The 26,334-nt window shown below is 59.9% G+C and overlaps 6 protein-coding genes and 1 long non-coding RNA gene across 9 annotated transcripts; 3 read left to right on the top strand and 4 right to left on the bottom strand.

Annotated features, from left to right (window-relative positions):
* The first annotated feature begins 320 nt into the window (after nucleotides 1-320).
* On the top strand, nucleotides 321-7,296 carry KEAP1 (kelch like ECH associated protein 1). 3 transcript variants are annotated; one of them, XM_085045820.1, is made up of 6 exons: nucleotides 321-401; nucleotides 1,429-2,053; nucleotides 3,484-4,157; nucleotides 5,439-5,644; nucleotides 6,360-6,536; nucleotides 6,984-7,296. In XM_085045820.1, exons 2-6 carry the CDS (start codon nucleotides 1,484-1,486, stop codon nucleotides 7,169-7,171), a joined length of 1,815 nt encoding a protein of 604 aa, XP_084901946.1. In that variant the 5' UTR covers nucleotides 321-401; nucleotides 1,429-1,483; the 3' UTR covers nucleotides 7,172-7,296. The 3 variants fall into 3 exon arrangements, with proteins under 3 accessions (XP_084901946.1, XP_084901947.1, XP_084901948.1); XM_085045821.1 differs by lacking the exon at nucleotides 6,360-6,536; XM_085045822.1 differs by lacking the exons at nucleotides 6,360-6,536; nucleotides 6,984-7,296 and adding an exon at nucleotides 6,163-6,206.
* A 521-nt stretch (nucleotides 7,297-7,817) lies between these two features.
* On the bottom strand, nucleotides 7,818-9,693 carry SPC24 (SPC24 component of NDC80 kinetochore complex). The gene is made up of 4 exons (XM_085046160.1): nucleotides 9,497-9,693; nucleotides 9,095-9,422; nucleotides 8,924-9,000; nucleotides 7,818-8,229 (listed from the first exon to the last, which is right to left on the bottom strand). The coding sequence occupies exons 2-4, from the start codon at nucleotides 9,184-9,186 to the stop codon at nucleotides 8,078-8,080; spliced, it is 321 nt and encodes a 106-aa protein (XP_084902286.1). The 5' UTR covers nucleotides 9,187-9,422; nucleotides 9,497-9,693; the 3' UTR covers nucleotides 7,818-8,077.
* An 886-nt stretch (nucleotides 9,694-10,579) lies between these two features.
* On the top strand, nucleotides 10,580-11,888 carry TIMM29 (translocase of inner mitochondrial membrane 29). The gene is made up of 2 exons (XM_085046158.1): nucleotides 10,580-10,750; nucleotides 11,143-11,888. Exons 1-2 carry the CDS (start codon nucleotides 10,687-10,689, stop codon nucleotides 11,748-11,750), a joined length of 672 nt encoding a protein of 223 aa, XP_084902284.1. The 5' UTR covers nucleotides 10,580-10,686; the 3' UTR covers nucleotides 11,751-11,888.
* A 1,947-nt stretch (nucleotides 11,889-13,835) lies between these two features.
* Nucleotides 13,836-16,583, bottom strand: LOC146422767 (uncharacterized). The gene is made up of 2 exons (XM_085046156.1): nucleotides 16,344-16,583; nucleotides 13,836-15,747 (listed from the first exon to the last, which is right to left on the bottom strand). Exon 2 carries the CDS (start codon nucleotides 15,720-15,722, stop codon nucleotides 13,965-13,967), a length of 1,758 nt encoding a protein of 585 aa, XP_084902282.1. The 5' UTR covers nucleotides 15,723-15,747; nucleotides 16,344-16,583; the 3' UTR covers nucleotides 13,836-13,964.
* Nucleotides 16,584-17,477: 894 nt separating this feature from the next.
* Nucleotides 17,478-20,703, bottom strand: BEST2 (bestrophin 2). The gene is made up of 9 exons (XM_085046162.1): nucleotides 20,552-20,703; nucleotides 20,219-20,313; nucleotides 19,813-20,070; nucleotides 19,178-19,332; nucleotides 18,981-19,058; nucleotides 18,590-18,742; nucleotides 18,436-18,516; nucleotides 18,203-18,354; nucleotides 17,478-17,787 (listed from the first exon to the last, which is right to left on the bottom strand). The coding sequence occupies exons 1-9, from the start codon at nucleotides 20,701-20,703 to the stop codon at nucleotides 17,568-17,570; spliced, it is 1,344 nt and encodes a 447-aa protein (XP_084902288.1). The 3' UTR covers nucleotides 17,478-17,567.
* A 1,094-nt stretch (nucleotides 20,704-21,797) lies between these two features.
* Nucleotides 21,798-26,184, bottom strand: GET3 (guided entry of tail-anchored proteins factor 3, ATPase). The gene is made up of 7 exons (XM_085046157.1): nucleotides 25,992-26,184; nucleotides 25,122-25,269; nucleotides 24,780-24,928; nucleotides 24,538-24,688; nucleotides 24,348-24,455; nucleotides 23,209-23,406; nucleotides 21,798-22,197 (listed from the first exon to the last, which is right to left on the bottom strand). The coding sequence occupies exons 1-7, from the start codon at nucleotides 26,153-26,155 to the stop codon at nucleotides 22,066-22,068; spliced, it is 1,050 nt and encodes a 349-aa protein (XP_084902283.1). The 5' UTR covers nucleotides 26,156-26,184; the 3' UTR covers nucleotides 21,798-22,065.
* Nucleotides 22,195-22,991, top strand: LOC146422770 (uncharacterized). The gene is made up of 2 exons (XR_014848072.1): nucleotides 22,195-22,569; nucleotides 22,705-22,991. It is a non-coding gene; the product is annotated as an uncharacterized LOC146422770 (long non-coding RNA).
* Nucleotides 26,185-26,334: the final 150 nt, after the last annotated feature.

Here is a 26,334-nt window from a genome sequence, read left to right on the forward strand (position 1 = left end):
GGATTATGCAGATCACAGAGCGGGTGTGGCCAGGAGAAACGGGCGGGGTTATGCAGATCAGCCCCCTCGTGGGCGTGGTTATGCAGATGAGGAGCGATGTGGGCGTGGTCAGAGGGAGTGGGCGGGGCTTGGGGAGGGTGACAGGGACATTTCGGGGTCACTTTGGGGCTCCCAGGGACATTTTTGGGGGTCGCAGGGACACTTTGGGGTCACTTTGGAGGTCCCAAGGCCATTTTAGGGGCCCCAGGGACATTTTGGGGTCACTTTGGGGTCACCACCACCCCGAGGGACTCTTATTATGGCGATGGGCGTGTCCGTGACGTCACAGGGCGTGTCCCCAGGGCTCTTATCGCGGCGGGAGCTCCGCGCGCTGCTTAGTCATTTTCCCCTCCCATGGACTGGTGAGACCCCAAAATATCCCAAAACTGACCCAAAATATTCCCGAAATATCCCCAAAATAATCTCCGGGATATCCCGGTACCGGAGAGATCCCAAAAACATCCTCAAACTGACCCAAAATGTCACCCGGGATCCCCAAAATATCTGCCGGAACTTCCCATAGTGTTCCCGGTATCGGTACGGATTGGTGAGATCCCAAAAATATTCCCAAAATATCCCCCGGGATACCCCGGTACCGGAGAGATCCCAAAAATAGCTCCTAAATATCCCAAAATATCCCCAAAATAACCCCGGGGATGCTGCCGTTTTTGGGGTCGCTGCAAGGGCTGTGAGACCCCCAAAATCCACCCAAAATTCCTCCAAAATTTACCCAAAATCGCCCCAAAATCTACCCAAAATCCACCCAAAATTTACCCCAAATCCACCCAAAATTTATCCAAAATCCACACAGAATTCCCCCAAAATCGCCCTAAAACCCACCCGGGGCACCCCAAAAGCGACACAAGCAGGGAGGCGACCCCCTTAAGGAGGAGAAAAGGGGATTTTGGGGTTATTTTGGGGGATTTTGGGGCGATATTCCCACCCTCCGTGCCTCAGTTTCCCTCCTCTAACCCTATTTTCTTCCCTGTCCATCACCCCATAACCACCCCAAACCCCATTCCGGGGAGATCCTGACCCCCTGCTCACCCTCCGTGCCTCAGTTTCCCCACCTGAACCCCACTTTTCTTCCCCCACAGCCTCTCCTTCATCCCATAATTCCCCCAAGCCCATTCCAGGGAGATCCTAATCCACTCCTCCCCACCCTCCGTGCCTCAGTTTCCCCTCCTCAAATCCCCTTTTCCTCTCTCCCCAGCCCCTTCACCACCCCAAACCCCATTCCAGGGCGATCCTGACCCCCTCCGTGCCTCAGTTTCCCCTCCTCAAATCCCCTTTTCCTCTCCCCCCAGACCCTTCCCCACCCCATAACTCCCCAAACCCCATTCCAGGGAGATCCCGATCCCCTCTAACCCTATTTTTCTCTCCCCACAGGTTCTCCATCACCCCCTAACCCTCTAATCAGGGGGTCACCAGCACTGCCACCGCCATGTCCAGCCCCTCCCCGCCACCCCCCGGCTTCCCCGCCGAGCTCACCTCCTCCTCACCCTCCTCCTCCTCCCCTCCGTCCCGCTTCACCCTCCCCGAGCACCCCAGCGCCGCGCTGGCCGCCATGAACCAGCTGCGCCTCGAGGGTCACCTGTGCGACGTCACCTTGCGGGTGTGTCACCCCCGAGGGGACACTGCGCCCACCCTGCTCCGCGCCCACCGCGTGGTGCTGGCCGCCGCCAGCCCGGTGTTCCGCGCCATGTTCACCGCCGGGCTGAAGGAGCGCGGCCTGGCCGAGGTGACCATCGAGGGTGTCCACCCGCGGGCCATGGAGCGGCTGGTGGAGTTTGCCTACACGGCGGCGGTGGCCGTGGGCGAGCGCTGCGTGCTGCCGCTGCTGCACGGCGCCGTCATGTACCAGGTGGACGCGGTGGTCGAGGCGTGCTGCAGGTTTCTGGGGGCTCAGCTGCACCCCAGCAACGCCATCGGCATCGCCGCGCTGGCCGAGCGGCTGGGCTGCGCCGAGCTGCAGCAGAGGGCCAGGGAGTACATCTACATGAACTTCGCTGAGGTGAGAAAAGGGGTTTTTTGGTTATTTTGGGGATTTTGGGGTGTTTCCGGGGGGTTTTGGGGAGTTTGAGGGTCAGGAGACCCCTAGGGATGGAACCCCATTGGATGTGTGGAGCTGCAGCAGAGGGCGAGGGAGTTTATCTATATGGACTCTGCTGAGGTGAGGATTTTGGGGTGAAAAAGGGATTTTTGGGGAGTTTGGGAGAGTCTTAGGGTCTGAGCTGCAGCAGAAGGTGGGGGAGTACATCTGTATGAACTTTGCTGAGGTGAGGAAGGGGATTTTGGGGTGAAAATGGGGTTTTTGGGTGTTTTGGTGTGTTTAGGGGGATTTGGCTGGAGCTACATCAGGAGGCGAGGGAGTACATCTATCTGAACTCTGCTGAGGTGAGGATTTTGGGGTGAAAAAGGGATTTTTCAGGCATTTGGGAACTCAGCAGGAATGAGGAGATACCGTGGAGGAATTCCTGTCCTCCTCCCACTGCCACAATGTCATTTAAAGCTGATTTTGAGGTTTTTTTAGCTGGTTTTTGATCTCACTCACCTTTTTTCTGCAGGTCTCCAAGCAGGAGGAATTCCTCTCCCTCTCCCACTGCTAGGTTGTCAGTTTGGGGTTGTTTTTGAGCTGATTTTGGGCTGTTTGGAGCAGATTTTGGGCTTTTCTACCCTTTTCCCTGCAGCTCTCCAAACAAGAATTCCTCTCTCTCTCACTGCCACAATGTCATTTTAAGCTTGAGTTGTTTTTTGATCTCCTTCACCTTTTTCCCTGCAGCTCTTTCCTGCTGCCAGGATGTCGTTTTAAGCTGATTTTAATCTATTTTTTGGCTGTTTTTTTAACTTCCTCACCTTTTCCCCCACAGGTCTCCGAACAAGAGGAATTCCTTTCTCTCTCCCACTGCCAGGATGTCATTTTGGGGTTGTTTTTGAGCCATTTTTTCAGCGGTTTTGACGTTTCACTCACCTTTTTTTCCCCCTTTTTGGCTCAGGCCTCCAAACAAGAGGAATTCCTCTCCCTCTCCCACTGCCAGCTGATGCCAGGAGCCTGATTTTAAGCTGATTTTAGGCTCTTCTTGAGCTCTTTTTAGGCTGTTTGTGAGCTATTTTTCAATCTCCCTTTCCCCTACAGGTCTCCAAACAAGAGGAATTCCTCTCTCCCACTGCCAGCTAATGCCAGAAACATGATTTTGAGCTGTTTTTAAGCTGATTTTGAGCTCTTTTTAAGCCTTTTTTTGGCATTTTTGACATCTTCCTCACCTGTTTTGCACAGGTCTCCAAGCAAGAAGAATTCCTCTCCCTCTTGCACTGCCAGGAACCTGATTTTGAGCTGTTTTTAAACTGATTTTGAGCTGGTTTTGAGCTAATTTTGAGCTGTTTTTTGGCCGATTTTGGCCTGTTTTTCGATCTCTCTCACCTCTTTCCCTCTATTTTCCACAGGTCTCAAAGCAAGAAGAATTCCTGTCGCTGTCCCACTGCCAGCTGGCCGCCCTGCTGAGCCGCGACGAGCTGAACGTGCGCTGCGAGTCCGAGGTGTTCCAGGCGGTGGTGGCGTGGGTGCAGCAGGACAGGGCCGGCCGCGCGCCCTTCCTGCCCGCCCTGCTCCGCGCCGTGCGCTGCCACGCGCTCACCCCGCGCTTCCTCCGCGCCCAGCTCCGCCGCCGGCACGATCTGGGGCGAGACGCTCTCCGGTATCTAGCCAGGGTTTTCCGGGATTTGGCTCTTCACAAGGACAACCCGCCCGGCCGGACGCCGAAAATCCGCCAGCTGATTTACGCCGCCGGAGGGTATTTGAGGAAATCGCTGAGCACGCTCGAGGCGTTTGATCCTCTGGAGGGGTCGTGGGTGAAGCTGGCGGAGCTGGAGACCCCCAGGTCGGGGCTGGGGGGTTGTGCTGTCGGGGGGTTGTTCTACGCGGTCGGAGGGAGGAACAACTCGCCCGACGGGAACACGGACTCGGCGGCGGTGGATTGTTACAATCCCGTCAGCGGGAAGTGGTCGCCCTGTGCTCCCATGAGTGTGCCCAGGAATAGGATCGGCGTGGGAGTGATCGACGGGCTGATCTACGCCGTGGGAGGGTCCTGGGGGTGTACTCATCACTGCTCCGTGGAGAGGTGGGTCAAAAATGGGGGGAAATGGGGTTAAAATGGGGTGGAAATGGGGCTGGGAGGGTCCTGGGGGTGTACGCATCACTGCTCCGTGGAGAGGTGGGTCAGAAAATGGGATTAAATGGGGTTGGGAGTGGAAATTCTGATGGAAATGGGGTGAAAACGGGGTTAAATGGGATGGTAATCAGGATGGAAATGGGGCTAGGGGGTCCTGGGGGTGTACACATCACTGCTCTGTAGAGAGGTGGGTCAAAAATGGGGTGGAAATGGGGCTGGGGGGAGAAAAAGCAGTGGGAAAAGGGTTGGGGGGCTGGAAATGGGGTTAAATGGGGGGGTAATGGGGCTGGGAGGGTTGTGGGGGTGTATGCACCACTGCTCTGGGGAGAGGTGGGTCAGGGGATGGGGATATGGGGTGGGAATGGGGTTGGGAGGTGGAAATTCGGATGGAAATGGAGTGAAAATGGGGTTAAATGGGGTGGAAATGGGGGATGATGGGGCTGGGGTTGGAAATGGGGCTGGAAATGGGGCTGGGGGATGGAAATGGGTGACAGAAAGGTGGTAAATGAGGTGGAAATGGGGCTGGGGGTGTGTATTGGTTTGAAAACAAACCAGTGGGAGATCACAAGTCAAGATTAAAATTAATAGGAAAAATTAAAAAAAAGTAAATAATCCGAGGAAAAGCACTGACAGAGTCAGATACAACCTGACACCCAGTCAGGGTGGTGGCAGCAGTCCAGCTGAAGGTGACCTGCGAAGGTCTGGTGTCCACCTGAAGGTCCGGTGGTCACTCTTGTCCTCTGGTCACTCACCAGACAGGGCTAGCTCAGGCAGCTCCAAGGCCAGGTTATATCCAGGTGGGAACGCTTGGCTCCTCCCTCCTGGGCGGAGCATCTTACAATAGGATGAGTCCATGGTGGGTCCTTGATGGCTAATTAACAGTTATCGGGGTGGGTAATTAGCAGGTGATAACAGCCACTGCCCCACAGCTGGTGGGAATAGAATACTTAAATATTCTATCTATATTTACTTATCTATATTTATATTCTATTTATATTTATATAAATATAAATATAAATACATATAGAAGATAATAGATATATTCTACCTATATTTATTTATCTACAGTTACATCTGTAGTGTAACCTAGGGCAGGGTGGAAATGGGGCTGGAAATGGTTTTCACTTTTTGGGGGTCTGAACCCCTGTGGGATATCCCTGGGGGTCTGACCATGGGGTTTTCAGTTTTTTGGGATATCCCTGGGGGTCTCACCTGTGTTCCCCATCCCAGGTATGAGCCCGAGCGTGACGAGTGGGCTCAGGTGGCCCCCATGGGGACGCGGCGCATCGGCCTGGGGGTGGCAGTGCTCAACCGGCTGCTCTACGCCGTCGGTGGCTTCGATGGCAGCGCCAGGCTGAGCTCGGCCGAGAGATATCACCCCGAGAGGGACAGCTGGCAGCCCATCCCCCCCATGGCCACCGTGCGCAGCGGGGCAGGTGGGCAGCGGGGGGTTTGGGGTCCTAGAGGGGTTTAGGAGGTCCTGGAGGGGCTTGGGGGCAGTTTGGGGGAGATTTGGGAGCGTTTTGGGGAGTCCTGGAGGGGTTTGGGGGCGTTTTGGGGGTCTTTGAGGGGTTTGGGGGGAGTTTGGGGGAGATCTGGAGGGGTTTGAGGGTGTTTGGGGGGCTTTTGGAGGTGTTTTGGGGGAGCTTAGGGGCAATTTGGGGGTGTTTTGGGGTGTCCTGGAGGGGTTTGGGGGGAATTTGGAGGTGTTTTGGGAGACCTGGGGGGTCCTGGAGGGGTTTGGGGATTTTTTTGGGGGGTCCCAACCCCCGATTCCCCTATTTCCAGGGGTCTGCACCCTCAAAAACTTTCCCTAATTTTGGGGTGACTCTCAGATTTTGGGGTTTTTTTGGGATCCTCCATGAATTTCCAGTTTCTCCATGGGGTTTGTGGGGGTTTTGGGGTCACCGACTCCATTTTTTGGCGTCCCAACCCCCGATTCCCCCATTTCCAGGGGTCTGTGCCCTCGGGAACTGTCCCTAATTTTGGGGTGACTCTCAATTTTTGAGGTTTTTTTGGGATCCTCAATGAATTTCTGGCTTCTCCATGGGTTTTCTGGGGGTTTCTATGGGTTTTTTGGGGTTTCTGGGGGTTTTCGGGGATGCTGACTCCATTTTTTGGGGTCCCAAACCCCAATTCCCCCATTTCCAGGGGTCTGTGCCCTCGGGAACTGTCTCTACGCCCTGGGGGGCTACGATGGCACTCAGCAGCTCAGCAGCGCCGAGCGGTTCGAGGTGGAAACCCAAACCTGGAGCTTCGTGGCTCCCATGGCACACCGGAGGAGTGCTTTGGGGGTCACAGCCTTCCGGGACAGGATTTATGTGCTGGGTATGGGTTTGGGGGGATTTGGGGGGAATTTGGGGGGTCCTGGGTGGTTGCTGAGGTGATCTTGGTGGTTTTTTTGGGGATTCTTGGTTTTTTGGGGATTCTTGGGGTTTTTTTTGGGGATTCTTGGTGGTTTTTTTGGGGATTCTTGGTGGTTTTTTTGGGGATTCTTGGTGGTTTTTCAGCTCTTCTCAAAACTCCTTCCGCTCCTCTGAGAGAATTCAAAACTTTGTGGAAATTTCTGCTACTTTTAGGGTTTTTTTTTTTTATTTTTGGGGGGGATTCTTGTTTTCTTAGGAATTCTTGCTGGTTTTTTGGGGATTCTTGGGGTTTTTTGGGATCTTCTTGGGCTCTTCTCAAAACTCCTTCCTCTCCTCTGTGAGAATTCAACCTTTGGGTTAAATTCCCACTATTTTAGGATTTTCCAGCTCCCAATTCCCCTTTCTCCAGGAGGCTACGACGGTCACTCCTTCCTGGACTCTGTGGAGTGTTTTGACCCCGAGGCCAACGCCTGGACAGAGGTGACAGCCATGCCATCGGGGCGCAGCGGCCTCGGGGTGGCTGTCACCATGGAGCCGTGTCACCCGCGGCCACCCCCCGAGGATGAGGACAACCCCGCGGAGGGACAGTGCTGCTGACCGCGGAGCCGCCGGCGGGGCTGGGGGGGAAAACATCCCGAAATTCCGGAGGTTTGATGAATTTTTTTTTTTCCAAATTTTTCTGGGTTTTAAAAAATTTTTTCCAGATATTTTTTTTAATTTTTACGGACTTTTTTTTCTGATTTTTTCTGAATTTTTTTACGGATATTTTCTTATTTTTTTCTGGATTTTTTCTGAAATTTTTCTGATTATTTTCTGAATTTAAAAAAATTTTTTTTTTCTGTTTTTCTGATTTTTGAATTCTTTACGGGTTTTTGTGATTTTGCCTGGATTTTTTATGATTTTTTCCGGATTTTAAAATTTTTTCCAGATTTTTTCCAAAATTTTCCAGATTTTAAAAAAAAATTTTTACGGATTTTTTTTTTTTTCCCCCCAGATACTTTCCAAATTTTTCCAGATTTTTTTCCCCCGGCTTTTTCCCAGATTTTTCTGGATCTTTTTCTGAATTTTTCCTGATTTTTCCTGGATTATTTCTAATTTTTTTTTTTCCTGGATTCTTTCTGATATTTTTGGATTTTTCCAGATTTTTCCAAATTTTTCTGAATTTTTCCAATTTGTTTCCCGACTTTTTCAAATTTTTCTCCGGATTTTTCTGGGATTTTTCCACCGGATTTTTCCCAAAACCTCCCCAAATTCATCCCCGCCGGCGGCAAATCGAGAAAAGTCACCAAGTCACCCCAAAACCATCCCAGGACTTTTGCCACAACCCCGATTGCCCATTTTGGGGTCATATTGGGGTTTTTATGATTCCCACATGGAGGAATAAAGAGATTTGGGATTTAACTAGGATTGGTTACAAATTGCAAATTACAAATTTAATGAGGTTTGGTTACAAATCATGACAATTTGGGGTTTTTGGGGTCTCCAGGATTTATAGGGCCGGTTTTAGGGTGAAGGGGGCTCCCTGGGGGGCACTGGGGGTCTGCGGGGTCTCCATTCCGTGGGCAGAAGACCCCAAAGGTAGTCGCTGATGAAAATCCCAGAGTGTTGAGTCTCATCCAGGTCCAGAGGAACGGCGATTTCGGGGCCGTGGTGGACTGGGAGGGGAAAAATTTGGGGGTTTTAGGGGTCTTGGGAGGGATTTTTGGGGTCATGGGAGAGATTTTTGGAGGTCCTGGAGGGATTTGTGGGGTCTGGGTGGGTTTTAGGGCTGTTTTTAGGGGTCCCGGTTGGCTTTTAAGGGTCTCAGGGTGGGTTTTAGGGGTCCTGGGTGGGTTTTAGGGTGCCTGGGGCTGTTTTGGGGGTCCCTGGGATGTTTTCAGCGGTGTTTTTAGGGTCCCTGGGGGTGTTTTTAGGCGTCCTGAGGGTGGTTTTAGGGCTGTTTTGGGGTGTTTTTAGGGGTCAGGGTGCGTTTTAGGGCTGTTTCTAGAAGTCCTTGTTGGGTTTTAAGGGTCTTGGGAGAAATTTTTAGAGGTCCTGGAGGGATTTTAGGGGTCTTGGTGGGTTTTAGGGCTGTTTTTAGGGGCCCTGACTGGGTTTTAGGATGTTTTTATGGTCCTGAGGGTGGTTTTAGGGCTGTTTTTAGGGGCCCAGGGATGTTTTTAGGGCTGTTTTTAGGGTCCTGAAGGTGGTTTTAGGGCTGTTTTGGGGTGTTTTTAGGGGTCCTGGGAGTGGTTTTAGGGCTATTTTGGGATTTTAGGGGTCTGGGTGGGTTTTAGGGGTGTTTTTAGGGGTTCTGGGATGTTTTAAGGGCTGTTTTGGGGTGTTTTTAGGGTCCAGGGTGTCACTCACTCCCTCTGATCCTCCCCGGCTCGGCGCTGTAATCCCAATCGATCCTGCTGATCTCGTAGTACAACTGCGCCATATACCTGCGGGGATTTTGGGATCTCAGGGGGATTTTGGGGTCTCAGGGGGATTTAGGGCTTCCAGGGGCGGGTTTTTGGGGTCCCCATCCCCACTCACACATCAGGAGGAAGGTTTGGATCATCACCATCCTCCTTTTCCTCTCTCAGCTCCCTCAGCTTCTCCTGCAGCTCCTCCAACTCTCCACGCATCGCCGTCGGGAAATCAAGGAAAAACACCAAAAAAACCCCAAAATTACCCCAAAAAAACACCCAAAATCACCCCGTGAGGCTTGTAGGATATTGGGTTTTGTCCTTGGAGCTCCTCCAGGTCTGCTGGGCTTTGTCCAGTTCCATGTCCAGCTCTCTGCTTCGGCCACGGAGCTGCTGGACGTCGGTTTGGAGCTCCTGGAGGTTCTGGAACATTCTGGCTTCAGCCTCGGCCAGAGCTGGGGGTTTGGGGAGAAATGAGGAGGAATTTGGGGGGATTTCGATGTTTTGGGGACGTTTTGGGGTCACTCACCCTCAGCAATGCCCTGAGCCTTCGCCTGCCTCTCCAGCAGCTGATTTTCCATCTTCTCCCGAATTTCCAAACCTCGACGGAGAATTTCCTCGTTGTATCCTGAGCTGAGCTCCTTGAGAAGCTCCTGGCTGAGCTCTGAGAGCTCCTCCATGGGGAGGATTCCTGCTGGGCCCTGAGGGGGAAAAATGAGATGGAATGTGGGGAAAAATTATGTGGAATTTGGGGGAAAAATTATATGGAATTTGGGGGAAAATGGGGAAAAATGGGATGGAATGTGGGGAAAAATTATATGGAATTTGGGGGAAAATGGGGAAAAATGGGATGGAATGTGGGGAAAAAATGAGACGAAATGTGGGGAAAAATGAGGTGCAACATGGGGAAAATGGGGGAAAAATGAGGTGGAATGTGGGGGAAGTTATATGGAATGTGGGGGGAAATTTATATGGAATGTGGGGAAAAAAATATATGGAATGTGGGGGAAATGGGAATTAGGGAATGGATGGAATGGAGAAAAATGGGGATGAGGGAATGGATAGAATGGAGAAAAATGAGGGTGGAATGGAGGAAAAACAGGGAATGAAGGTGTTGGGAATGAGATGGAATGGAGAAAAAACAGAATGAGAGCATCAGGATTCAGTGCTGGAGCTGCTATGGAATCAAAAATGGATATTAAGGGTTTATTCCAATAGGGAGACTGGATAATGAGAGGAGAGGTGGGTGCTGGATTGGGGAATTGGGGGAAAATGGATCCCACAGGGTCAGGGTGAGGGGAAAACTTGACGTTTTGGTGAGGAAAAAGCCTTAATTTTGGGGTCTCATTGGCCTGAGGGGCGCGGGTGGCCTGGGGACCCCTAAACCCCACCAGAACCACATCAATCCCCCTCACCGAGGCTCCCCTCCCCTCCTTCGCCCTCCCCGCTATCATTTCCCCGTCATTTACCATTTTTTTCCTTCTTTTCCCCTCACAGATTCGCGCGCTCTGTTCGAATTGGCGGCGCCGCTCTGCGCATGCGCAGCCCCCTCCGCCGTGCCGCCATGGTTCGTTCCACTCCTCCCCCCAACCACTCCGCGATGGTTTCGCCCGCCCGGTGTCACCCCGTTTAACGTTCCCCCTCAGCCCCGCCGCGCCGCCGCTTTGGTTCCAACCCCGTATTTTGGTTCCCACCCATCCGTACCGCCTCCCGGTAATCATGGCGGCGGCGGCGGGAGCGGCGAGGAGAGGGGTTTGGGCTCGGCTGGGAGACACGCGGCTCGGTGAGAGACGATCGAGGCGTTCCGGAAGGGTTTAGTGCGGTTGGGATAGCGGGGGGTGGTCGGACACTTATTGGTGCGACACCGGGGGGGGTCGGGGGGCTATTTTGGGGAGGTGGGGGGGCGATTTGGACCCAAATTGTCCCGTTTGGACCCCAGAATCGTCCCGTTTAGACCCTGGATTTTCCCCATAACCCAAATAGGGTCTGGGGGTTTTCTCTATAACCTAAACAGGGTCTGGGATTTTCCCATAATAATTTGGTCCAAATAGGGTCTGGGGGTTTCCCCACAACCTCCATTCCCCGCACCCCGAGGAGGACATCCCCCATTTCCCGGGGCTCTCCCCCTTTCCCTAACCCCCCAAAACCCCCCAAAACCCCCCGAAATCCCCGCAGGCCGCTGGTGCCGAGCTCTCCTCCAGGACTACTCCACCTCTCTCCGCGAAGCCGCCTCGGGAGCTCTGCGCCGCCCGGCGACCACCGCGGCCAGTTTGGCGGTTTTGGGTCTCTCGGCCACCTTGGCCACCTCGGCGCCGGATTTGGAATCGCTGGAAACCGCCGTGGTGGCCGCGGGGGGGATTTTGGGCCAAATCCCGCCGGGATCGCGGAGCCCCCGAGCCGAGCGGCACGTGCTGAGGCTGACGAAGCTGCGGGAGCGCGGGAGGATCCGCGTCCAAAATTTGGGATTTCTGTCCCTGGCCGCGGCGGATCCCCACGGCGGCGAGCCGGCGCTCTACTCGGCGCTCTGCCCCCACCTGCGGCCGAGGATTTGGGAATTTTGGGGCTCGCTGCTGCTGGACGTGGGGTTTTTGGGGAGGTGGTGGCTGCTGGAGGGAGCGCTGCGGGATTGCGACGTGAACGAGGAGGAGTTTCGGGATCTCCCCGCGGAGCTGAGGCGCGTCGAGGCGCGGGATCTTCGCTCCGAGGGCAACGAGAGGCTGCGGCTGGAGAGGTGGAGGGCTGTGGTGCTGAGCGAGGAGGAGATCGCCGGGGAAGGAGGCTGAGGAGGCGATTTGGGGTTTGGGGGATTTGGGGTTTGGGCTGGAAAGGGCTGTTGGACCCTTGGGGATGTGTGGGTGCTCAGCCCGGTTTGGAAAAACCCCAAAAAAGCTTTGTTTGCACTCGGAATTTATTTGGAATTTACCTCCCGGATCCCTCCTGCCCGGTTTGTAAAAACCCAAAAAAGCTTTGTTTCCACTTGGAATTAAATTAAATTTCCACTCGAATTAAAAGCCAAAAAAGGTTTCGGAATTTATTTGGAATTCACCTCCCGGATCCTCCCCGCCCAACTCACCCATCAAACCCAAAAAAAATCTTTGTTTCCTCTCAGAATTAACTCGGAATTTACCTCCCAGATCCCCTGCCCAATTAATAAAAACCCAAAAAAGCTTTGTTTCCAGTCGGAATTTATTTGGAATTTACCACCTGGATCCTCCACCCAACTCATAAAACCCCCCAAAAAATTTATTTCCACTCGGAATTTACCTTCCGGATCCCTCCTGCCCAGTTTGTCAAACCCCAAAAAAGCTTTGTTTCCACTCGGAATTAAATTAAACTTCCACTCGTAATTAAAACCCAAAAAAGGTTTCAGAATTTATTCAGAATTTCTACCTCCTCCTCCTCCTGCTTCTTCTTCCGCTTCTTCGTCTTCTTCTTCTGTGCCGGGAGCGATACTGGGAGAGAATTTGGAGTGCTGGGAAGGAACTGGGAGCACTGGGAGGGAACTGGGAGGGAACTGGGAGCACTGGGAGGGAACTGGGAGCACAATCCGCCCCAGTATCGCTCTTACTGGGAGCACTGGGAAGGAACTGGGAGGAGAAAACGACGCCAAGCGGCTGCGGGCGGCGAAGGCCGCGGTTATGCAAATGAGCAGCGATCCCGCGCGGTGATTGGGCGAGAAGGGGAGGCTTATGCAAATGAAGGTGCGGCCGAGCGCGGTGGCTTGTGGGTGACGGTATGCAAATGAGCGCGCGGTGGTTTGTGGGAGCTCCTGGGCGGGGTTATGCAAATAGAGAAGGCGGGGTTATGCAAACGAGGGTGCGTGCGCGCAGTGCCTTATGGGAGCTCCTGGGCGGGGTTATGCAAACACGAGGGGCGGGGTTATGCAAACATGAGGGCGAGTGCGCGCGGTGACTTGTGGGAGTTGGTGGGCGGGGTTATGCAAACTAAGCGCGCGGTGCCTTGTGGGAGCTGCGGCCCGAGCGGGCGGGAAATGGCGGGAAAGGCGTGAGGGAGGCGCCGCGGCCGCTGCTGCTCTCCTGCCGCTTCCCTCCGCTCCCGGCCCGGCCCGGGCAGAGCCGACAGCCCCGAGCGGCCGCGACGAGCCCTGAGGGGTTTGCAGTGCGGCCTCTCCGCTCAGCGGCGATGGGAGCGATCCCGGGAGCCCTGGGAGCGATACTGGGAGCGCTGGGAGGGAATTAGGAGAACGAACTCCCCGTATCGCTCGCACCGCAGTGAAACCTTGAGGGAAAATCGCCGTGAGGCGGCAAAGGCCGCAATGGCGGCTGCTGTGCGAGTGAGGGAGCGAACTCTCGCGAGGATTCCTGCGAGACACGGGGGCGTGGTTATGCAAACGAGGAGCGGCGCCGCGCCGCGGTGAATTGTGGGGATTGGTGGGCGTGGCTATGCAAACGAGAAGCGGCAGCGCGCCGCGATGCATTGTGGGCGGAATGGCGCGGCCAGCGCTGCAGCTTCCCGGTGACCTCGGGAGGGGACAGGGAGCGGGAATGTGGGCTAAGGAACGGGAATTCGGGACCGGGACAGGGAATGGGAATGAAATCGGGAATGGGATCCGGATGGGGTGGGAGCAGGACAGGAAAGGGACACGGGGGACACAGTAACGGTCCGGGAGGGGCAGTTGACAGCACGAGGCCAGTGGGGTCCGGGACAGGGGATACCGGGAACCGGGACAAGGGGGGACACGGCGATGGCTCCAGGGCAGGGGGTCCTTGGTCTGCTGCCCCAGAGCCTGTGCCAGGCTCTCCTGGTGTCCCCCGAGGCCTCAGCGAGCCCCAAGTCCCTCCCGGGAAGCTTCAGCTCCCTCACAGCCAACGTCCCCCCGGAGATACCCCCATGTCCCCACCCATGTCTCAGTTTAACATCTTTATTTTTACCCTCGTTTGGGGTGTTTTGAAGGGACGAAGAGAAATAAAAATCATATCAAGGCCACAGGGAGCCAGGCAGAGGTGGAGTCCCCATCAGGTGTGTTCCCAGGGGGATCAGCGGGGCTCTGCCCGGCGGGGCTCACTGGGGCTGGGGGATGGAGCTGGAGCGGCGCACGGAGCTCCTCCTGCCCTCGGGGCACTCGCCGGGCTGCCCTTACAGCGCCCCCGTTGGTGTTTCCTCACGCCAGAGATGTGTGAGAAGCTCTTCCCGCACTCGGGACACTGGTATGGCCTCTCCCCGGTGTGGATCCTCTGGTGGCACATCAGGCGATATCTCACGCTGAAGCTCTTCCCACACTCCTCACACTTCCAGGGCTTTTCCCCAGTGTGGATCGCCTGGTGGCGAGTCAGGTGGGAGCTCACGGTGAAGCTCTTCCCACACTCCCCACACTTGTAGGGTCTCTCCCCGGTGTGGCTCCTCTGGTGGACCTTAAACCCAGACCTGCAGCTGAAGCTCTTCCCACACTCCCCACACGTGTAGGGCCAGTCCCCAGTGTGGACCATCTGGTGCTGGAGCAGGTCTGTGTTCACCTTGAAGCTCTTGCCACACTCCCCACACTTGTAGGGTCTCTCCTCAGTGTGGCTCTTCTGGTGGACGGTCAAGGTGGACCTGTGGCTGAAGCCCTTTCCACACTGCCCACACCTGTAGGGCCATTCCCCAGTGTGGACCATCTGGTGCTGCAGCAGGCGGGAGCTCACGCTGAAGCTCTTCCCACACTCCTCACACTTGTAGGGCTTTTCTCCAGTGTGGACCACCTGGTGCAGGAGCAGGCTGGACCTTATAATGAAGCTCTTGTCACACTCCCCACACTTGTAGGGCTTTTCTCCAGTGTGGATCCTCTGGTGGACACTCAAGCTGGACTTGTGGCTGAAGCCCTTCCCACACTGCTCACACTTGTAGGGCATTTCCCCAGTGTGGACCATCTGGTGCCGGATCAGGTTGGAGCTCTCACTGAAGCTCTTCCCACACTCCTCACACTCATAGGGCATTTCCCCAGTGTGGATCCCCTGGTGCCAAATCAGGCGGGACCTGCGGCTGAAGCTCTTCCCACACTCCCCACACTTGTAGGGCTTTTCTCCAGTGTGGACTATCTGGTGGAGGATCAGGCGGTGTCTCGCGCTGAAGCTCTTCCCACACTCCCCACACTTCCAGGGCTTCTCTCCAGTGTGGATCCTCTGGTGCTGGAGCAGGCTGGAGCTTGTAATGAAGCTCTTCCCACACTCCCCACACTTGTAGGGTCTCTCCCCGGTGTGGCTCCTCTGGTGGACAGTCAAGGTGGACCTGAGGCTGAAGCCCTTCCCACACTGCCCACACCTGTAGGGCCATTCCCCAGTGTGGACCATCTGGTGCTGCAGCAGGCGGGAGCTCAGGCTGAAGCTCTTCCCACACTCCCCACACTTGTAGGGCTGCTCCCCGGTGTGCACGAGGCGCCGGTGGACGTTCCACTGGGATTTCGTGGTGAAGCCCTTCCCGCACTCCCCACACCTGTAGGGCCGCTCGCCCGTGTGGATCCGCCGGTGCACGGTCAGCTGGGAAGTGGTGCTGAAGCCCTTCCCGCACTCCCCACACCTGTAGGGTCGCTCCCCGGTGTGCATCCTGCGGTGCACGACCAGATCTGAGCTCCGCCTGAAGCCCTTCCCGCATTCCGAGCACTTGTGGGGCTTCTCAGCGACCCCAAACTCCGAGCTCTGCCTGGACCTGCGGCCGCCCTCCCGGCGCGGGGCGGATCTTTCCTCCTCGGAGCTCCGCGGGCTGCGTTTGCAGCTCCTCCTCGCGCGGGATCTCCGGGGCTCTTCCTGCTCCTCCTCCATGGGCTGGGGTTAGCGATGGGCAATCCTGCTCGGGGGAAAACAAGGACCGAGGTTAGCGACGGGCAATCCTGCTCGGGGGAAAACAGGGACCGAGGTTAGCGATGGGCAATTCTGCTCGGGGGAAAACAAGGACCGAGGTTAGCGATGGGCAATCCTGCTCGGGGGAAAACAAGCGCTGAGGTTTCCTGCTCGGGGAGAGAACAAGCGCTGAGCGCCTTGGCTTCGATGCTGTCGCTGCCCAAGCGCAGCTCCGCGAGTCAGCGCCCCTTTCAGCCTCGGGGGTCCCGGATCCGCTCATCCCCAGCCTCGGGGGTCCCGGATCCCCTCGTCCCCAGCCTCGGGGGTCCCGGATCCGCTCATCCCCAGCCTCCCCACCCCTCCAGGCTCCGGGATCGCCCCTCTCCGCTCTCCCCGCTCCGGGGCTCCCGCGTTCCTCTCCCTCCCGGGGATCCCCACTCCGGTGTCTCTCCCCGCCGCCACCGGGCGATCTCCCCGCGATGCCCCCAAAGGTCATTTGCGGCTCAGCTTTGGGGTGCCGCGAGATCCCAACCTGCTCTGCCCCCCAAAAAACCCTCCCGGAGCCCCGCGATGGATTTGGGGCGAGCTGCCCCTCCTGCTCACCTGCGGGATGCCCGCGGGGATGGATTTGGGGAGCTGGGGAGGGATTTGGGGAGCTGGGGAGGGATTTGGGGAGCTGGCGATGGATTTGGGGAGCTGGGGATGGATTTGGGGAGCTGGGGAGGGATCTGGGGAGCTGTTATTGGATTTGGGGAGCTGTTATTGGATTCGGGGAGCTGGGGATGGATTCAGGGAGCTGCGGCTGAGCGATCGGGGAGAGCGGAGCGGCGGGTGGGGCTGCTGGCGGTGGAGCTCCTCCTCTTCCTCCTCCTCCTCTTCCTCCTCCTCCTCTTCCTGCCGCTTCCCCTCCGCGCCCGGCTCGGCAGTGCCGACAGTTTGCAATGCGGCGCTGGGAGCGATACTGGGAGCGCTGGGAGAGAACTGGGAGCGCTGGGAAGGAACTGGGAGCGCTGGGAAGGAACTGGGAGCACTGGGAGCGATACTGGGAGCACTGGGAGGGATATTGGGAGCACTGAGAAGGAACTGGGAGCACTGGGAGGGAACTGGGAGCACTGGGAGGGAACTGGGAGCGATACTGGGGGGGAACTGGGAGGGATACTGGGAGCACTGGGAGCGATACTGGGAAGGAACTGGGGACACAACACGATTCTCCCTGTCGCTCTTCCTTGGGGGAACTCTGAGCACATTGCGCCTGCGCGGCCGCAGCGCGCGGTGGGCGTGGTTATGCAAATAGAAGAGGAACCTCGCGCGGTGATTGGCGCGCGCCGTTATGCAAATATCAGCACCGCCTCGCGCTGTGATTGGTGGTTAAAGTGTTCAAATGCAAATAGCCGCGCGGTGCCTTGTGGGAGCGGCGGGGCGGGCAGGGGGCTTGGGGGCTTCAGCGCTGCGGGGCTCAGCTGTCCCCCTGCGGCTTGGGGACACACCTGGGGTGTTGGGGACACACCTGAAGGGCTGGGGACACACCTGAAGGGCTGGGGAGCCACCTGGGGGGTCGAGGAGCCACCCCCAAACGGCGGTTTTGGGGTGTCCGCGATATACCTGCGGTGGGTGGAGGTCCCGGGGGGATTTAGGGGGGCTTTGGGACCCCCGAGTGCTGGGTGAGGCTCCCACAGGGGGGCTGGGGGGTCTTGGGGCGGTTGTGGGGCAGTTTTGGGGGCGGTTCGGGGTCGCCCCGCAAGGAGTGATGTTCCCAAGAGACTTTTGTTCGCTGGGTTTTTATTGAGGGGCTCAGACAGCTCTCAGCCGCAGGTTTTGGGGTCCCCCCTAAACCACGTGGTCGGCGCTGGGGTGCAGCAGCCATCGGTCCTGGGGGTCCCCGTCCCCCTGGGGGGGCTCCGGCCCGCCGCCCCCCTCCGAGCTGCTCTTGCGGCGCAGCAGGGACAGGCGGCGGGGGCCGGGGGCGACCCGCGGCGGGTCCAGGGGGTCACCCAGCGGGTCCCCGATGTCCTCCAGCGGCTGGAACTGCATCTCCTCCTTGGCCAGGCTGCGGGAGGAGGGGTTCACCCCAAAAACCGTCCCGAGGTAACCCCAGAAAACCCCCCAGGCACCCGGGTTTGCCCTACCCTCCCAAAATCTGCCCCGGAGTCACCCCAAACCCCTCCGGACATTGGCGTCACCCCAAAATCCCACTGCCCCCACCCTCCGGCACCTCTGGTCACCCCAAAACCTCTCAGTGCCCCCCCCGGCTTTTTGGGGTCACCCCAAACCCTCCTCTGGACATTGACGTCACGCCAAAAGCCCCCTGGGGTCACCTGGGGCAAACCCAGGTTTGGGGGATTTTTGGGGTTTCGCGGGGCGTTGAGGTCGCGGGTTGGGGACATCCCAGGGTGGGGCTTCGCGGGATTTTGGGAGGTTCCCGAGGCAGGGCGGGGCTCTCGGGGTTCGGGGGTCCCACTCACGTCACGTCGAAGGCGGAGCCCTGGAAGGTGGGCTGGCGCGGCGGGGCGGCCGCGGCCGTGTAGGGCGCCTGGGGACTCGCGGCGTCCCAGTAGCGATCGCGCTCGAGCTCCGGCACGTCCCCGTACAGCTCGTCCACCGCCAGCATGGACACCTGCGGCCGCACAGCGCTGCCCGCTCACCTGGACACCTGGCCAGCTCCCCCCGGGCTCACCCGCGCTCCCCCCGCGCTCACCTGGAAGTTGCGGTCGATGAGCGTGTTGGTCTCGAAGTCGTCGTCGTCCTCCCCGAAGGGGTTAATGAGCTGCTCGGCCACCTGCGGCGGAGCCACCGTGTCGCCAGGGCTCGCGGGTGTCCCCTGTCCCCCCCGTCCGGCGCCCCCCGCCCACCTTGAGCCAGCCCACGTAGAAGAAGAACTGCAGCAGGGTGAACACGGGCACGCCCAGGTCCAGCTCGTGCCCCGCGTAGCCCTGCGCCGGGTCCAGGAACTGCCGCCCGATCAGGCAGGTGAGGAAGAAGGTGTACACGGCGATGGTCACCACCTGCGGGGGGACGCGGGTGGCTCTGGGGACCTTCCGCCGACCCTCCGTGTCCCCCCGGTGTCCCTTCATCCTCACCCCGGGCTGTCCCCGCGTGTCCATCCATCCTCTTCCCCCTCAGGTGTCCCTGACGTCCCCCCAGCCCTGTCCGGGTGCCCCCGGCGGTGTCCCTTGCTGTTCCCTCGTGTCCCCCCCCGTGTCCCCGCAGTGTCCCCAGCCCCCCGGTGCTCCCGGTGCCCACCTGGGTGTAAACCAGCGGCACGCTGATCCAGTCGTAGTGGAACAGGAGGCTGCAGTGAGCCCGGAACCGGTTCAGCTCCTGGGGGATCCCCGGGGGCGACAGCGGCTTTGGGAACGCCCGCGGGGGTCCCAGAGCGGCGGAGGGGTGTGGGGGGCTCAGGGGTGCTGCCGGGGAGCTCCGGGGGGTCTCTGGGGTACCTCCATGAGCAGTTTGAGGGCGCAGTCGTCCCTGACTCGCCCCTCGCGCCGCGCCTGCCCCGCCAGCGCCCCGAACCACGCGCAGGGCACCCAGAACTTGTTGTAGGGCGAGCGCAGCCCCTCGAGCCTCCGCCGCTCCTCGCGCGTCAGGAACCCTGCGGGGGTCACCCGCCGGTGTCACCCCAGACCCGGGATGTCACCCCAAATCCGGGATGTCGCCCCAACCCGCCATGACACCCCTGAGACAGCGACACCGCCCCTCCCTCAGAGCCATCGGGAACCCCCTGATGTCACTCCCCAAAGCCGTGGTGTCACCGCTGCCCCGTGACGTCACCCAGCAAGCCTTCGACGTCACCCCCACGGCACCCGCTGACGTCACAGCAGTCGGGGAAGCTGCTGCCCGACGCCGCGATGGTGTCACCCACAGCGATGACATCACCACCGCGATGCCACCCCAGCGCTGACGTCAGTCCCTCCGATGGCATCGCGGGGACATCCCGGTGGCACCACCGGTCACTCCCCAGCCCCAGCGAGGCGCAGAGGCCACCACTGCCACACCGCGGCGGTCACCCCCAGCCCTCCCGCCGCCCCGGCTCCGGTGTCACCCCGCCCTGCGACACGGCGGCGTCACTCACCGGCCTGCACCAGGTGGTCGGTGGTGGGGAAGCGTTTGTACACCGGCGTGCTGACGGCGCGCAGCACCAGCAGAGCCGCCAGGCTGCCGTAGCGCAGCAGCGTCCGGCGCAGCAGCCTCCCGCGAGGGTCAGCGCCGTGGACACTGCCGGCCACCGCCACCATCAGCCCGTCGGGCGCGGGGACCGTGCGGAACTGTCCCCACCAGCGCTCCAGCACCAGCGCCACGTAGAACCCTGCGGGAGGAGATACTGGGAGCGCTGGGAGGAACTGGGAGAGGACTGGGGACAGTGGGAGGTCGCGGGGTAATGGGGGTCCCAGGGGTGTGGGTAGCTCTGGGGGTCCCGGGGGGTGCCGGAGAGTCCTGGGGGTGGGTGTGGGGGTCCCGGGGGGTGCCGGGGGTCTCACCGAGCACGAAGGACACGGGGATGAGGTTGGCCGATTTGTCACAGTACAGCACCAGCTTCTCGAACAGGCGCCGCTGCGCCTCCGACAGCAGGAACCTGGCGGGGACCGGGAGGGACACTGTCCCTGTCACCCGCCCGGACCCCCGGTGACCCCCCAAACGCACCCGGCGTCCCCCCCGTGTCACCCCCATCCAACTGTTCCGTGTCCCTGTGCCCGCCCCGTGTCCCCAGGTCTCCGTGTGTCCCCAAATCCCTTTGTGTCCCCACCTCCACGCCCCCGCCTGCGCCCCGCCATGTTCCCCCGTGTCCCCCGCTGTCCCCCCGTGCCCCACACCTGTAGGCCAGGCTGAGCCCCAGGTAGGCGGCGAGGAAGAGGAGCAGCTCCCGGTAGAGCAGTTTGTAGATGCTCCCGCGCCACAGCAGCAGCAGCTGCGAGAAGCCCCCGAAGCGAGCCGTGGCCACTCGCGACGTGTAGGTCACCGTCATGGCGGCAGCTGCGACACCGGGGGACACCTGCGGGACAGCGGTAGGCACCTGCGGGACACCGGGGGAGGGCGGAAAAGGCTTTGCGGGGACAGGGGGGACTCAGGGGACATCCTGCGGACACCCAGGGGTCCCACCCAGCACGCAGGGGACACCCTGGGGACACTGACCCCAAAGGAGGACACCCTGGGGACGCTGAGCCAACACCCGGGGACCTCCGCGGACCCTCCGCGCTGGGAATGAAGCGCTGAGGGACTTTGCGGGGAGCGTTGGGGACACCAGGGGACAGCCCCCACCCCGAGGACTCGCCCCGTGGCACTGCCACCCCGAGGCCAGGCCGGGACCCCCCCTGTCCCCTCCCCTTGTCCCCCCTCACCTGCGGGCGAGTGGCCACCGCCGGTCTGGGGTCTGCGGCCACCGCGCCGTGCTGGCCCTTAAATCGCGGCGGGGCAGGGCCAGCCCCCCCAGCAGGGGTGACACGCGAGGGGACACGGGGGAGGGGGCGACAGGCGGGGGTCCTGCTGCAGGTCCCGGGAGCGGCAGCGCCGGTCCGGCCGGTCCCGAGCCCCCCGCCCGGGGCGTGGGGGGGTTGTGTGGGTATTTTGGGGCCGGAGGGGGGTTGTTTGGGGCCGGGGGGCTTGTTTTGGGGCCGGGGGGTGTTTTAGGGCCGGGGGGAGCTCCGCCCGCCCCCCCCGCGGCTCTGGCTCCATCGCGGTGGCCTCGGGCCAGCGCCGGGGCCGCGGGGACAGATCGCAGCGGGGCGCGGGGACAGCCGCGGGCGGGGACACGGGGGTGGCGGCCACGGAGACCCCCAGAAAGGGTGCTGTACCCCCTCACCGCCCCCCCGGGACCCCGATCCTCCCCCCGGGACCCCGAAATCGTCCCCAGCCCCCCCGCGCCCCCCGCCCTTAATCCGGTGCTAATGAGGGTTCCCCGCGTCCCCCGGGCTCTGCGCCAGCAGCGCTGACGTCACCTCCCCAAAATCCATCCGGACCCCCCCAATTCCACCTGCCCCCCCCCCAAATTCCCCGCCCCCTCCCAAAATCCATCCGAACCCGCCCCCCCCCACCCGCCTGCAAAAACAAAAAACTTCAAAATGCTTTTGCTTCTCAAATTTATTATTTACACAAAACCCCCCGGGAGGGTCCAACCTCCGCTGCCCCCCCCCAAAATTGGGGTGACACCGGGGGGAGCGCACAGCCCCCGGGGGGGAGACAGAACCACCCCCCTTCCCTCCCGGGGGGATAAATAAGGGCTGTGCCCCCCACCCCTCCCCGGGGTCTGGGGGCTATCTGGGGCTGGGGGCTGGCAGGGAGCCCCCCAGGGTCCGGGGGGCTTCCTTCGGTCCGCTGAGGTCTGGGGGGGCTATTTGGGGCTGGGGGGCTGGTAGGGGTCCAGCAGGAGGGAGCTGAAGGTGTTGACCTTGTCGCCACCCCGCACCTCGTGGGGCAGCAGCGGCAGCTTCACGATGTGGAAATCCTCGTAGAGATCCTCCATCTGGGGAGGGGGGCAGGATGGGACCCCAAAAACCCCTCAGAACCCAGGATGGGACCCCAAAAACCCCTCAGAACCCAGGATGGGACCCCAAAAACCCCTCAGAACCCCAAAAACCCCTCAGGACCCCTGCCCCAAATCCCTTCTCTCTCCCCCAAATCCCTTTTCTGTCCCCAAATCCCTTCTCTTTCCCCAAATCCCTTCTCTCTCCCCAAATCCCTTTTCTCTCCCCCATCCAGGTTTTTGGCCCCAGCTCCCAATTCCAACCCCGCAGGACCCTCAGCCCCCCGACCCCAAATTCCCTGATGGAGGTCCCAGACCCAAATCCAACCTCCTGCCCCTCCTGGGGCCCCCAGGTGAAGCTCACCTGTCCAGGTACCCTTCCTGAGCTCCCCAAATCCCCCCACCCATTTTCCAGGCCTCACTGGGATCCCAGGGAAGCTCGTTAGGCCTCAGTGCCTAATTAATTTCGCGTTTATCCCAAACCCTGCCCGTTCCTGATACTTTTAGGGAACTCCTGTTTGGGTTTTGGGCTTCCAGAGGAGGCTGTGGATCCGAAATGTGGCCGGGAGGAGACTTTGTTGTGACTAAACCCCATTTCTTGGCCCCAGAATCAGGAGTTTTATGCACTTTATGAAATCAAACTGAGGCACCTCAGCAAATCATGGTTGGGAACAGGATTGGTATAAACTGTAAGGTCAGTGAAATGCTGGGAAGTGTTGTTGCTTTGCCAATAATATTTAAAATTAATTCAGTTTAAATGAAATACCAATCGAAATACAAATGTAAAATACAAATTAAGACGTAAATTAATTTAAGGTGTAAGTAAAGTTTAAGGCATAAAGTTAATCACTGCCAAACTCAAGTGCTGGTAAGTTTTTCTCCTCAGTATCTAATCTGAGTTTTGCTGATGCCGCAGATGATGATTTTTCAAGGGATCTCAACCCCTCATTCTGACACCCAGCTCCCCAAATCCCACCCCAGAGCCCACCCCACGCCTCAGGTGAGCGTTACCTGGTCCAGGTACTTGGCCTGGATCTTGTGGCGAGCCTCGCACATGCGGCAGGGCCGCAGCGGGTCGGGGAACACCAGCTGGTTCACCACGATGTTGTGGGTGTCGATGCGGCACTTGGCCAGCTCCTGGATCAGCCTCTCCGTCTCGTACAGCGACAGGAACTCGGCGATGCACACGCAGATGAACGTGGTCTGCTCCTGGGGACAGCGGGGACAGCGTGATGCCAGGGGCTGGGGACAGGCTGACAGCGCTCAGGGACAGCACAGCGCTCAGGGACAGCGGGCTCACCATCCTCCCGGAGGGGTTCCTGTCCCTGTCCTGGGAGATTCTTATCCCTGTCCCCATCTTTGTCACTGTCCCTGCCCTAGGGGTCTCTCTGTCCCTGTCCCCATCTTTGCTGCCCCTGCCCTGAGGGCTCCCTGTCCCCATCCCTGTCCCCACCCATCCCCACGGGCTTTATTCCCCTCAGGAATGTGCCCTGACTGGCTTGGCCCTGTCCCTGTCCCCGTGTCCATCCCCCTGTCCCTCTGGGTCCCTGTCCCCATGTCCATCCCCCTGTCCCTCTGGGTCCCAGTCCCCGTGTCCATCCCCCAGTCCCTGTCCCTGTCCCTGTGTCCATCCCCCAGTCCCTGTCCCTGTCCCTGTGTCCATCCCCCAGTCCCTCCTGGTCCCTGTCCCCGTGTCCATCCCCCTGTCCCTGTCCCTGTCCCCATGTCCATCCCCCAGTCCCTGTCCCTGTCCCAGCGTCCATCCCCCAGTCCCTGTCCCTGTGTCCATCCCCCAGTCCCAGTCCCTGTCCCTGTCCCAGTGTCCATCCCCCTGTCCCTGTCCCTGTGTCCATCCCCCAGTCCCTTCCCTGTCCCTGTGTCCATCCCCTAGTCCCTGTGTCCATCCCCCAGTCCCTGTGTCCATCCCCCAGTCCCAGTCCCTGTCCCAGTGTCCATCCCCCAGTCCCTGTCCCTGTGTCCATCCCCCAGTCCCTGTGTCCATCCCCCAGTCCCCGTGTCCATCCCCCAGTCCCAGTCCCAGTCCCTGTCCCTGTGTCCATCCCCCAGTCCCTGTCCCTGTGTCCATCCCCCAGTCCCTGTCCCTGTCCCCGTGTCCATCCCCCAGCCCCTCCCTGTCCCCCCAGCCTCACCGGGTCCTTGAACTGCTCGCTGACCGAGCGGATCACGGGCAGCGTCTCCTCCAGCTTGGACGCCAGCTGGTCAGCGTTCATGTCCCCCAGCCCCAGCATGTTGCACATCTGGCGAGGGACACACAGCTGGGACGAGTCCCCGTGACCCTCCCCACCCGGGTGTCCCCCCAGAGCACTCCCCAGGCCCCACCTGGGAGATGAAGGGGCTGATCTGGTTCTTGATCTGCATCAGGCGCCCCAGGCCGCGCTCCACGATGGTGGGGAAGTTCAGCAGCCGCAGCGTGTGCCCCGTGGGCGCCGTGTCGAACACCACCACGGAGAAATTCATCCCCTTCACCAGCCTGGGGGGTCCTGAGGGTCAGCACAGCCCCCCAGAGCCCCCTCTCCACCCCCAGCGAGGTCAGAGCCCCCCAAGCCCCCCGGCCAGCCCACCTCATGACCTCGGCGTAGCTCATGGCCTCGTCGATGCCGGGGAAGGCGCTCATGGCCTCCTGCATCATCTTCTTGCCCATGCTGAGCACGTTGTCCTCCTCGAAGAACTCATCGGGCAGCTCTGCCACGCCCAGGCTGGGGTCGATCTCCTGCGGGGAGGGAGGGAGGGTCAGCGTGGCCTGAGGGGCTCCAGGACACCCCCAGGACACCACAGGACACCCCTGGACACCCCAAGACACCCCTACACCCACACACTCCCAGGACACCCGGGGACACCCCCGGGATCTCCTAGGACACCTCGGGACCCCCTGGGACACCCCAGGGACACCCCGCAGGACCCACCATGGCGAAGAGGTTGTCGTAGCCCTTGACCTTGGTGGGCACCTTGGAGAACTTCTGGTCGAAGGCGTCGGAGATGTTGTGCGCGGGGTCGGTGGAGATGATGAGCACGCTCTCGCGCACCCGGGACAGCTGCACGGCCAGGCTGCAGCTGGGGACAGCACGGGGCTCAGGGGGTCTCAGGGGGTCCTGGCTCGGGATGAACCCTGCTGAGCCCCCGAGGGGACTGCCTGGGGCTTCCCCCAGAGTGCCAGCCCAGCGTGACACAGGGGGACAGCGAGGTGTGTGACTGCCCTCAGGTGAGTGTCACCTCCCCGGGTGTGTCACCTCCTCAGGTGTGTCACCTCGGGGAGACAGGTGAGTGTCACCTCCTCAGGTGTGTCACCTCGGGGAGACAGGTGAGTGTCACCTCCTCAGGTGTGTCACCTCGGGGGGACAGGTGAGTGTCACCTCCTCAGGTGAGTGTCACCGCCTCAGGTGTGTCACCTCGGGGGGACAGGTGAGTGTCACCTCCTCAGGTGTGTCACCTCGGGGGGACAGGTGAGTGTCACCTACCCAGCTGTCGGCTGCGGTTCCCCTCCGAGGGCTGTGCTGTCCCCAGCACCGGGGCGCACCTGATCCCCCACCCCAGCCCGGTGTCCCCTCGCTGTCCCCAGCCTGTCCCCATCCCCTCTGCTCCTCCACCCCACCCCGACCCCCCGCTCCGAACTGTTCTCCCCGCGGTCCGGCCCGCCACCCCATCCCGATCCCTCCATCCCGCCCTGATCCCTCCACCCCATCCCTGTCCCTCCCTCGCACTGCGATCCCCTCACGTCCCGTTCCTCCGTTCCTCCGTTCCTCCGCTCCCCTCGCCCCGTCCCGTCCCCGCCGCACCTGCACGTGGTCTTGCCCACGCCGCCCTTGCCGCCCACGAAGATCCACTTGAGGCTGCGCTGCTCGATGATGTTGGCCAGCGTTGGCTCCAGCGGCTCCACGTCGGGCGCGTCCTCGAACTCCTCGGGGGCCTCGGCCGCCCACCCTCCCGCCGCCGCCGCCATCTTCCCCGCGCCACCGCCCGCCGCGCGCTGATTGGCCAGAGCGCCGGCGCGCCCTCCCTGATTCCGCTTCCCATTGGCCGACTCGCCCGTCAATCCCCGGAGGGGGCGGAGCGAAGCGGCGCGAGCCCCGCGCGTTGCCAGGCAACGCCGCCCCGCCGGCGGGGATCTCTGACGTTCCA

The sequence above is a fragment of the Lichenostomus cassidix genome, unplaced genomic scaffold (assembly GCF_008360975.1).
Source record: "Lichenostomus cassidix isolate B80296 unplaced genomic scaffold, HeHo_3.0 HiC_scaffold_39, whole genome shotgun sequence".
Lineage (NCBI taxonomy): Eukaryota > Metazoa > Chordata > Aves > Passeriformes > Meliphagidae > Lichenostomus > Lichenostomus cassidix.